This window comes from Natrix helvetica (assembly GCF_964273705.1).
Source record: "Natrix helvetica genome assembly, chromosome: 7".
Lineage (NCBI taxonomy): Eukaryota > Metazoa > Chordata > Lepidosauria > Squamata > Natricidae > Natrix > Natrix helvetica.
In genome coordinates this window covers 77,459,836-77,471,866 of record NC_138558.1, presented here as the reverse complement: position 1 = coordinate 77,471,866, position 12,031 = coordinate 77,459,836, and the positions used below count along the sequence as shown (strand labels likewise).

Below are 12,031 nucleotides of genomic sequence, written 5' to 3'. Positions count from 1 at the left end.
TTGCGACAAGTGATAGCACCCAGCTGGCCTTGCATGATATTATAAAAAAACGAAGCGGGGTTCGATTTGGTTAGTTTTTGGATGAGAAATCGCTAGAAAATCTCCAAAGTTTAACTTAAATTCAGAAGTCGGAAAACGCATCCTAAAATATAGTGATGGCAAACAATTTCTGAATTTTTGCAAAGAAACCAACATGACTATGGTGTCATCCTGATACCAGGAGTTGAACTCAATTCACGCTGACCTTTCATAAATTATTTATTGCTGTTTACTGCTGATAAATTAACTACGATCGGAATATTTCTGAAGTTTTCTACGGAGTCTAGACTTTAGAAGAGTCCCTTTCTATTACGATGTCTTTTAATGGAAAGGCAGAATTATTTAGCAATTCTTAATAGTTGCTGATTTCACTTTTGGAAGATATTACACAGATGGATAAGATAAAAAGGGAGGAAAACAAGAAGAAAATTCGTGGCAGACTCTGAGTGTGTGCAATTTCTAAGGAAATTGGCTGGGGAGAAGCAGTATATGAGCAATCTGAATAATTTCAGTTTGTTTGCAATCTAGAGAGTTAAACCGGAGGGCTACAGTTTTAATTGTTAGCACTAGATTTAACAAAGAAACCCCAAGAAAATACGATGCTCATAAGCTCATCTACTGAACCCTTCAGGGAAGTTTTATTTATACATCTGGTGCTCCTTTTACAGAGAAATAAACTGAACAGACTGCAAGGCAATATGAATATATTAAAAACATTTTATCATTTGTTCCCAAGAAACACACATTACAACCCATACTCGGGGTGGCTTGAAATATTGACTGACTCCTTAACCAGTCAACCTCTTCCAGTTCTGAAACACAGAACACACCCCAAATAGTTTTCCAGAAATCTGTCCGTGCGTAAAAGCCACCTTTTAATATTAATTGTATTAATAACGGAAATAGGAAAAGTTCCCATTTGACGTAGCCACCGCCTGCATGCAAGGAAAACCAGTTTGGATGCTAACTTTCTTACTCTGGCGATGTGATTTACAGATGCATTTCTGCCTCCTTCCCTGAAAAAACGTAGCCTCGGGAAGCTGCAGGGACTGAACCGTAGAAATATAAACAAAAGCAAAACATGATTTGCAGCCCCAGCAGCCATAAATTGCAGGAGCCGCTTGGCACAAGTGTCTGAGCAGCACGTTTCATTCTCCAGCGCCAAAGGTACACGCAGCGCCCAGGCGGTACCAGCAGCATCAGCATCAGAAGCAGCTGCCACTACCTGCAAACAGAACAATTCAAAGCCCCCACTTTACCTTCGGAGAAGTCTATCAGTCCAAGCAAGTGCAGCAGCTTCAGAGACGCAAATATAATCACAACAATGCCCACTGTTTGCAGACCCTCCGATTCCCATTCCAAAGTCAACATGGTCCCAGAGGGTGCTTCATGCCAACCAGCGGCCAAGCCACCAGGCAGTCCAAAGGGAAGTTTAAGACACTCTTGCCGTGGTGGGTTATTTCTTAGCCTCCCATGCAAAACAAGTTGTCAGCACAACCAGAAGGGCAAAGGAAATAAAGTGACCAGGTAGGGGTTAAGTGAAATCTCTGCTCTCCTGCATCTTGATGGGTTGGGATGCTGATTGTGGCCTCCTTGCCAAAAATAAAAGGCATTCGACACCACCAACCGTCTCACTTCTCCGCTGCTAGGAGGGCATTCATCCCGGATTTCCAGACTTTGCGGTGTTTGGGAAAAAGCAGGGAGGCTGAAAGGAAGAGGCACGAGCGAGCAGAGCAAACGCCAGCCTCCAGTGCCAGCTCAGGCGCTCGCCGCTCCTGCTTTACAGCTCAGCTCCCGCTGAAAGGCACAGCACCTCGGAGCTTGTCAAATATCAGATTAATCATCGGATGCATTTGCATCTTTGTCCTTTAGTGGTTTTAATTTGCGGGATGTGGATCAACACCAAGAGTTTCTGACTCTTTTCAGTTGAAGATGAGGGACAGGCTCCTTGTCCCTTGGCAGAGGTCCATCGCCAGGGTGACCAGGAAATTCCTGTCCCTAAACATCCCAGAAATGAGAGAGCAGGAGAGTTAAAGCATTGGTTGCATCCAAGAAAGAAAAAATGTGGCTTGTATTGTGAACTTGGATATCTGATCTAAAAAGGTAAAAGAAAATGAGAAAAGGGCAAAACCCAAAGGCAAAATTTTTGCCCGCACCGAACTGGCAGTAATGCCAAGAGAATCCCACCCCTGATTTGAGTAGAAAAAATGTATATTTGGTTATCCATTTGGTTATAACAGCAGCTAGGATTCTGTTTGCACAAAACTGGAAACGTGAAAAAAGATCCTTACAGAGGAGAATGTGATTAGGAGAATATTAGAATGTGCAGAAATGAACAGATTGACCCTGGCAATCCAAGAGAAAGAACAAACTGATTATTAGACTACAGGGGAATCATTTTATCGATGGTTAGAGAATAAATATAAGAATTAGAAGTAAAAGGAGTTGTGTAAAGTATAGAAAATGTACCAATAGAGTTAACATAATTAATAGAGTTAAATAAATCAAGAAGAGGATTGTTATAGTATTAGACATTAAGGTATCGGTGTTAAGCTAGGGATAGATTAAATAATGAATGTGATTCTAAATTTTAATTGTTATTGCACAAAATATTTGTACCCAGACGGCACACTGTTTAATGGAAGACGGATTGTTTATATTAAAATAAAATAAAAATTTAAATTAAAAAAAAGGATTTGATTATTTTGTTTCAGGTTGTCCAAGATCTTTTGACCCCAAAGCTACAAATTTTACATGTCTATCCCAAAAGGATTTCATGTTCAACAGGATTCATGATGACATCAAGTGCAACCTACCCCCATTGAAATCACGTACCAGCTTAATAACCTCAAAGATGACTTGCTTTGAGTCTCAGTTATGATCAGAGATCAGCTGAGGGCACTTCCAACAGCTCCCGCAGGTGGGTGTGTCAACCCACCATCACATCTGCTGTAGGCAGCACAATAGTTTTGTGTAGCCTTGGTTACAAAGGATTATTTACATTTTTAAATTTTTTTTAACTTTTCCACCCAACCACTTCCCTTGATTTATTTTATTGTCATTTATCTTCCTGTTAAGGGATGCAGTGGCTTGTTGATCAGTTGGGCGGTTCGAATCCCTAGCACCGCGTAATGGAGTGAGCTCCCGTTCCTTGTCCCAGCTTCTGCCAACCTAGCAGTTCGAAAGCATGTAAAAAATGCAAGTAGAAAAATAGGAGCCACCTTTGGTGGGAAGGGAACAGCGTTCAGTGCGCCTTCGGCTTTGAGTCATGCCGGCCACATGACCACGGAGACATCTTCGGACAGCGCTGGCTCTTCGGCTTAGAAACGGAGATGAGCACCGCCCCCTAGAGTCAGGAACGACTAGCACAGATGTGTGGGGAATCTTTACCTTTACCTTTATCTTCCTGTTATATTTGTTACCAAACAAAAGCAATAACAAATGGAGCCATGCCAGGGCTCAGACCAGGCAAGTTATTTATAACAGAGTTCGACCTTGGAGGTCTTCTAGTCCAGCCCCCTGTTCAAGCAGGAGACCCTAAAGCATTTCAGACAATCTCTTCTTAAAAACCTCCAGGGATGGAGGAGTCTAGAGGCAAGCCATTCCACTGATCGATTGATCTATCTAATTTCTCCTGAGTTCTAGGTTGCTTCTCTCCTTGATTCGTTTCCGTTCCTTGTTTCTTGTCCTGCCTCCAAGTGCTTGGAAGAACTGATGTCCACTAAGGAGAACATGAGATGGTTGCATCCAAAATATGACGCGCTGTTCGCTTGGGCCCTTCAAGGGAAGAGGATGAGCCCAGCAATTCTGAAGCATCCTTTGCAACCTCAGCTCAAACACCAGCTTTCAGGCTTCCAAAGCTCACACAATTACACAAAACTCGCTAGACCTGGAAGTATTGTTCAAGACTAGACTTTAGTGAAGTTAGAAAGCCATGCTGTGCTGAATGGGACATCTAGCTAGAAGGCAAAAGCATTGAGATGGGATTCCTCTTCTGACCGAGGCTTCCGGAGAGCATGAAGCAAACTCCTTGTCCCAACCAAAAAAACAAAAACAAAACACTTTTTATTAATTGACTGTGAATTCTGCTCATTCACATCCAGCAAAGTCTTTCGAGGGAGGATTTACGGGCACAGACCTTCCCTGGCTTGGAGAGCTGTCAGGCCCATATCTGAAAAACCTGGCAAGGAGTCTCGGAAGTCACGAACCAATTAAGCGAACTAATTGTCTCCTGCAAACTCCACTCCCCTTTCGCTCCTCCTTTATTTCCTCTGGGAGGGAGGGCCATTCATCGTCCCCCTGTGGCCTTACTCCCAAATTGACCCCTGTTCCTTAGCTCTTCCCTTCGTCTGGCAACTCTGTACATGTGCACACTGGGAACAGGCTCCAGCTGTTCTTCTGCCCCACTGATGTCTGACTCCGAAGGCAGCTGATAACTGGCATAGGGCCCTGGCCCCCTCTCTGCCTCCGACACAGTTTAAATTAAGAGTTATCTTTCTTTATAGATAATATGGTCATGAATTAGTTGGAAGTAATTTTTAGCATTTAAGGAGAAGAAAACAGAGTCCAGTGGAACTTGATGGTCCTTCTTATAACACACCAGGAATATAAAGTTGGAATTAACTATTTCAGCTGTGATCTGGAACAGATCATATTGAAAGATCCAATTAATCTATTAAAGATGCCGAAAAACGTTCCTAGAATGTGAAGCTCTGTAAAATTCTGAAAGTTACATTACTCTCATCTCGATCCTGAAGTATGGGAAAAATAAGATTAATTTCCTTTCAACAATACTCTACAAAGGAAGAAAACTGTGTGTGCGTGTGTGTTTTAAAATGGAAGCTATCTACTAACCAGGTATTTTTGACAAATGTTTTAAGGGGTTAGCTCAAGAAGGCCAAACTTGAAAGGGGGAAGGGAAAGAGAGCCTGCGGTGAGAAATTAAGAGAAAGGACAGGTACTCTTGCATTAAATTCCAATGATCACACAGACAATCTTTTGTGGCCCTCGCTCAATGTTTCACAACTTTTAAGCCACGTGGACGTCAACTTCCGGAATTCCCTAGCCAGCCCTTCTGGAGTCTGGGAATTGAAGTCCACACAGCTAAAAAAAAAAACTTAGCCCTTCTAAGTTTTAGAACTTAGCCCTTCAAGTGACCATGGGGATGCTGCAATGGCCATTAAGTGTGAAAGAAAATGGTCATAAGTCACTTTTCCAATGCTGTGATGACTTTGAATTGTCACTAAATGAACTGTTGTAAGTGGAGGACTATCTGTGCAGGTGCCGTCTGTGGAAGGATGCCACCTTGTGGGTCTAAGGAGGGCCTTTTCTGTTACGGTGTCTCACGGGTGGGTTGCGGCAGGCACTAGTGCTGATTCGCTTGTGTGTGTGTGCGTGCTTTGTGCTTTTGTGTGCATGCGCAGTGTAATTAAAATTAAGAACTGAAAAACAAGATGGCGGCACCAATGGCGCTGCCCAGGGAACCGGCTCAGGGGCGTGGCAGGCCTGGATCGCTGCGGGTTCCAATGACCCAGGCCGCCAAACCACTACCGGTTTGGCTTAACTGGTCCAAACTGGTAGGAACCCACCACTGTGGTGTCTGCCCTATGGAAAGCCTCCCTTCTGGGGTTCTGATCAGAGGTGGGTTGCTACCGGTTCGCACCGGTTCAGGTGAACCGGTAGTAGAAATGGTGACTGGGTCGACAAACCGGTAGGAACGGCAGGCTTGCCACGCCTCCAAACTGGTTCCCCAGTCACCCCGGCATGTTTTTTTGGCATTTTAATGTTCTGCGCAATTCAAAGGCAACTGTGCATGCAAAGCACGCACCGAACAGGCAATAACACCAGCAGAAACCCACCCCTGGTTTTGACAGTCCTACTTGACTGTGGTGGAATCTCCAGCCAGAAATGGAAGAAGAGTCAAGAGTGGCCCAAGTTTAGAATCTCTGTGCTGCACTAAGCAGCCCCAGGCTGAGCTCTCCTCCCAAAGTCCCCGAATCCTTCTCTGACGGACCCAAGGAAATGCACTCGGCCTGGTGAGATTCCTGGTAACACTCCTGGTGATTAGCAATAAAGCTATTGTGGAGACCTGTCCTAAGGGGTTCCGGTTGACTTTTTGCAAGTTTCTATTGGCTGGCCCTTTCCTTGTGTTTTAAGGCCAGCAGTGCCTGATCTCTGTCTGTTTTGCTTGGCATACTCTAACCGTTTTGGCTGATTGTTTTCACTTGGCATCTTTTAAAACAGCAGGAATTGTTTTTATGTCTACGACCAGCATGGATCAAGCTTCGCGTGCATTAGCCTTCTGACCCTTAAGTTTACAACGCTATAGGAATTTGATTTACTATGCTAGTAGAAGGGATGAGAAGACGGAGAGGACCACAGGCACTGGGGATGGAGTCAGCTACAATTGGGACTGAAGGACCAGGATGTGCGTGTGTGCGTGTGTGTGCGTGTGTGTGTGTCAGATGTCCTAAAAATGCCCTAATTGATTCATAAGGATCGAGTCAAGTTTTCAATAAAAAAAACTAGTCATTTATTAGGAGCACCATTAGGCAACATCTGTTCGCAGTCAAGCCTCTGCTTTGATTTGTCTCTGAACTTTACCCCTGTTCCTTCCCTCCCCTCAGTCTGTGTCATAAATCACACTTCCCTACTAAATACACCCCTCCCAAACCGCTGCATCTAGCCAACAGTATGCGTGGAATGCACTCTCCCTCCTTCTCTCCCCATGACAACACTGAGAGTTGAGTGTGTGTGTGTGTGTGTGTGTGTGTGTGTGTGTGTGTGACAAAACCATTCTGGAGGAAACCTATCTCTGTGGGGCTATTAAGCATTTGTACTGACTTGATGGCACAGAAGGAAGCCATCAATGTTATACGAATGTTCCCGTTTTAAGTTCTGTGAGCCACCCAAAAATATTTTATGAAGATGCATGACTAAACTAAACTGCAGAGAAAATAAGGGCTACCAACCTGCCTTCCATTGAGGACCTGCACACCGCATGAGTCAAAAAGAGGGCTGGGAAAATATCTACAGACCCCTCGCATCCTGGACATAAATTGTTTTAATTCCTACCCTCAAAACGATGCTATAGAGCACTGCACACCAAGACAACTAGACACAAGGCCAGGTTTCCCCTGAATGTCATCACTCTGCTAAACAAATAATTCATACAACACTGTCAAACTATTCACTAAGGCTGCATTACTATTAGTCTTCTCATCCTTCCTATGACCTATCTCCTCCCACTTATGACTGCAGGACTATAGCTTTGTTGCTTATATCCTTACAATTTATATTGATTGTTTCCTAATATGATTTGATTGCTTATTTGTACCCCATGACTATCATTAAGTGTTGCACCTTATGATTCTTGATGAATGTATCTTTTCTTTTATGTACCCTGAGAGCATCTGCACCAAAGACAAATTCCTTGTCTGTCCAATCACACTTGGCCAATAAAGAATTCTATCCCATCCTATTCTATCCTATTCTATTCCGTATTGTATTATTCTGTTGTATTCTATTATTCTATTCTATATCAATTTATTAAATATATTTCTTATCCCCCTTACCCACCCTACTGATTCAAGGGGGAAGAAGAAGAAGAAGAAGAAGAAGAAGAAGAAGAAGAAGAAGAAGAAGAAGAAGAAGAAGAAGAAGAAGAAGAAGAAGAAGAAGAAAAAGAAGAAGAAGAAACCCTTAGCTGACTCTCCAGTCTGACTCCTACCGCTTCCTCTAATTGGAAGCAAAGGCTTCCTTTTCAAATCGACCTCATCCATTACGCCCTATTCAGCGGAAGCAAATCAAGTGAATGCTGACCTACTTTCCTTTGTTAGGAACTTCATTAATTGGGTCTCCAAAAGGTGAGCATTGATGCTCAGCCACCCCCTCCGTCTGTGCAATCCCACATCCCCCTAGGTAAGCAGAAACGAAGTCCCCAAAGTTGCCCCACATGCCTTCCTTCCCGCAGAGAAAACAGGGAGATTTGAAGGGGAGACACGAACCGCTGCTCTAGCGAAGCTTTGAGGCCAGCAGTGGGATTCACTTACCTTCCCTACCGATTCGCAAATGTGAGCGCACGCACCACATCTGCGCATGCACACTGCCTTCTGCGCATGCACAGAGCCTCCCACAGCCATCGCTAGTGGTTCACCCAAATCGGAGAGAACCAGCTGAAGGCTGCCTCTGTTTGAGTGCCATGATGGGGAACCTGTGGCACTTGTGCAGAGGTGGCACGCAGAGCCCTCTCGGTAGGCACGTGTGCCATCACTGGCCACTCTTCAACTTTCCTTTGTGCACATGTGCGCTGGCCAGCTGGCCTTCACGGGTGCTGGAGCACTGGAGAATGGCCCCAAAACAGCCCCCCAAATGGGCAAAACAAGTCATTTTCAGGCCATCTTTTGGGCCATTTTTTGCCTGAAAAATGCCTGGAAACAGCCTGAAAAATCCCCCCAAAACAGGCAAGCACATGCTGGCCAGCTGGTCTTTGGGTTTCCATGTGCATGCACACTCATTCCAGTTTGGGCACTCGGTGCCGAAATGGTTCGCCATCACTGGTCTAAAAGTGCTATTGCTGTTTCGTCTAAATTTTAGTAATGGGTGAATCACCGGATCCAATTCTGTTTGAGAAGCTGAACTGATTCAGACCAAGCCGTTGCTTTGCTTCATCACACCGACTCAAATCCTTGGCTTGGTTGGGAAACAAGTACATGTGCAAATATGTATGGGTGTATTGTTTCCATCTGAATATTCATCAAATCAAGGTGGGTCTATAGCACCCAAGTCAACAATGTTATTCACAGAACTGATTCACCAGAGCTGACTTGCAATCATAGCTTTGCACAGGCTGACTTCCTCTGGGTTTCTCCAGTCCTTTTCATGCCCAGGGTTCCCCTCTGTGTTTACAGGTTCCCAAGAAAACTTAATCAAGCCCATAATAGCCAAGTGCTGTTCTGTGCAGAAGCCACATCATTTCCTATTTAGTTGCTAATGGGGGAAGCATCTGCAATTTCCCGTGAAGAAGCAGCAAAATAATTTCTTTTAAATCTTCTTCTCCATTCTGCTTTTTCTGTTCTTCCATTTAGTGAAGTACGCAACCTAGTAGTTCAACTGATACGACACAAGTGCTGGTTGAAATAATTCTTCCTAAGTTACTACCCAGTGTAGTATTAATCCAACATCACAGGAGGATTGAAGGAGGTGAAATTTACTTGGCTATTAAATTAATTCCTCCGCCGGTACATTACAGATTTCAATAGTGAACAAAAACAATAGCTTAAGGTTGAACTGGTGGGTTAACAGTATAACAGAGTTGGGTCTTTTTAAGTGCCAAATTGTTGGAAAAGTGACTACGAATCAGGCACGTACTACCATATGTGGTAGTTGTGGCAAAAAACAAAAGAATATTGGTGGAAAATTCAAAGGTGGTTGATAGAGATAATCAAAGAAGAAACAGAATTCAAACCAGAACTATTTCTTTTGGGAATCATAAATGATAACCATAACAAGGGGGTTATCTACTTAATAATACATATTATTACCGCAGCAAGAATGGTCTTTGCCCAAAACTGGACGTCTTCGGACAGCGCTGGCTCTTTGGCTTTGAAACGGAGGTGAGCACCGCCCCCTAGAGTTGTGAACGACTAGCACATATGTGAGAGGGGAACCTTTACGGAAACTCTGGGCAAATAAAAGGAAGAGCTGCTTTAATGAATAACAGAAAGATGCTAGCCTTGCCTTAAATCCAAAGCACTTCTTCCAAATTATTTTCCCAATGTGGGTACCCATAATATTTTTCTTTCTTTTCATCCCTTCAGCAGCTAAGTGTTAAATTGAAGTATGATCGTCTGTAGGTGCTGAACAAAGCTGTATAGGAACTCAGCATGCTTGCATAAACATTTTTTAACTAAAAAAAAATACAACCTTGATTGCGGCATTGGGAAGAAGAAAGAAAAGAGAGAGAGACAGTATTAAAGAGCCAGTTTAAACTGGCAAGTAAAAGACCCCCACAAATAGAATATATTCACATCACGGTTATAGTTCTCATAGCTTTGAGAGTTAATTTTTTTTCCATGGGTAATTAGAGGGAATGTCTAACTTTTAAATAAGGAAGAATAAGAAGTACTGTTTTAAAAGGAGAATCTTAATTTCTTCCTTAATGAGGTCTTTAAAAAAATATTAATTCAAGCGAAAAAAGGAAGACGAGAGCAAGTTTGTTCTATGGATGCTGAAAAGATTCTTAAAGATGGGGAATTTGTTAGTGTGCTACTTTAATAAAATCAGTTCAGCTAACAATTAAGTTTTTACTGCTGGGCTGAATTTTATATCTTAGCATAAGAAACAAAACATTTGTTTTTCGTTGCCTAAGGTAAAAGGTAAAAGTTCCGCTCACACATGTGTGCTAGTCATTCCCAACTCTAGGGGGCGCTGCTCATCTCCGTTTCAAAGCCAAAGAGCCAGCGATGTCCAAAGACGTCTCTGTGATCATGTGGCCGGCATGACTCAACGCCAAAGGCGCACAGAACACTGTTACCTTCCCACCAAAGGTGGTCCCTATTTTTCTACTTGCATTTTTTACATGTTTTTGAACTGCTAGGTTGGCAGAAGCCGGGACAAGTAATGGGAGCTCAGTCCATTACGTGGTGGTAGGGATTCGAACCGCTGAACTGCCAATCTTCTGATCAACAAGCTCAGCGTCTTAGCCACTGAGCCACCGTGTCACTATGATAAATCCCTATCTTTGCCTAAAGAAGCAAGCTAATGAAAATCTGTTTTATTGCATTTGCATGGAAATCTTAATACGAATGTTGTAGACGAAGCCTTTTCGGCTGGGGCATACGTCTGCTTTCTCGTGAGAACGGATGCTTAGATCCTGGTGCCCTAAGATATGCCCCTTCATAAAAAATAAACTATTTGTACTCCTGTCTTCTCATATTCATATCTCCCTGGATTGCGTGTTCGAGAAGAAAAGTTTTGTGTTGTGTTCAGCACAGCCGGAGGAAAGAGATTAGTGCTAGCAAAGGTTATTATGAAAGCAGGTAGAAGAGATAAATATTGCGCATTAGATGTTTTCTCTCTGACTCTTAACTACAATACTCCCCAATGTGGCTGTTTGCTTAGGGACTGTCCTTGGCACTTTTATGATGGACTCATCTACTGTATATTTGCATTTGCTTCAGACCATGTCTAATAATCCTGACAGAGAACAAGCAAATTAACAGAGACAAATTGTTCACTTAGAAAACAAAAGTCAGGCACATAAGATCTGCTTCCCTGAAAATAAGACCTCCCCGGATAATAAGCCCAGTCAGGCTTTTGAGCGCATACACTAAAATAACCCCTTTCCCCGAAAATATTGCAACACAGCAGCAGCCGTGAGGTGACCACGCTCTCCGCCTCCTCCTGCACCTCAAAAATAATAAGACCTCCCCGAAAATAAGGCCAAGCTCTCATTTCAGGGGTCAAAAGAATATAAGATCCAGTTATTTCATTTTGGTTTTTAAAAATACATTATTTTAAAATTATAATTATATATTAAATATATGAATATGGAATGGAATAACTGCTTCATTGCAGAGAGAATATAAGCCAGCAGTGTGAAGTAAGTGCTTACAAGTGTTTCTGATTGCAGCCATCCCAAAATTGGTCCATCAGCTAAATACAAACCAATATGGGAACAAACCATTCCACTTCATTCTGGAGTGTTCACATCGCGCCTTGAATACCAGGCCTATTCCTGGACAACCTCCTTTAAGAGGAATTCAGAGCAGGTTGACAGATGCACAAAGGTCTGGAAGAGAGACGCAGGAGATGACAGCTGTGCCTTGAAAACAACTGGAGGATATGAGAGTCTTCCAATACCTGAAGCTTTGTCACATGCAGTAGAATATCTGGGCAGAAAAGAGGAAGCCGAGAGAAAGCCAGAGACCCCCTCTGAGGGGTGACTCAGACAGACAGACAGACAGGTGATAGACAGAGAGAGAGAGAGAGA

At 43.2% G+C, this 12,031-nt stretch overlaps 1 protein-coding gene across 5 annotated transcripts in view; it reads right to left on the bottom strand.

Moving 5' to 3' along the window:
- Positions 1-12,031, bottom strand: part of KCNIP4 (potassium voltage-gated channel interacting protein 4) — a 234,428-nt gene that overhangs the window by 95,082 nt on the left and 127,315 nt on the right. For 2 of the 5 annotated variants that reach the window (XM_081959032.1, XM_081959036.1), the window contains exon 1: positions 1,299-1,518. The exons of the other annotated variants lie outside the window; for them this stretch is intronic. In XM_081959032.1, the coding sequence (XP_081815158.1) occupies positions 1,299-1,410 (112 nt within the window). In that variant the 5' untranslated portion in view covers positions 1,411-1,518. Of the gene's footprint in view, positions 1-1,298; positions 1,519-12,031 lie in introns of those variants that run through there. 5 annotated transcript variants of the gene reach the window in all.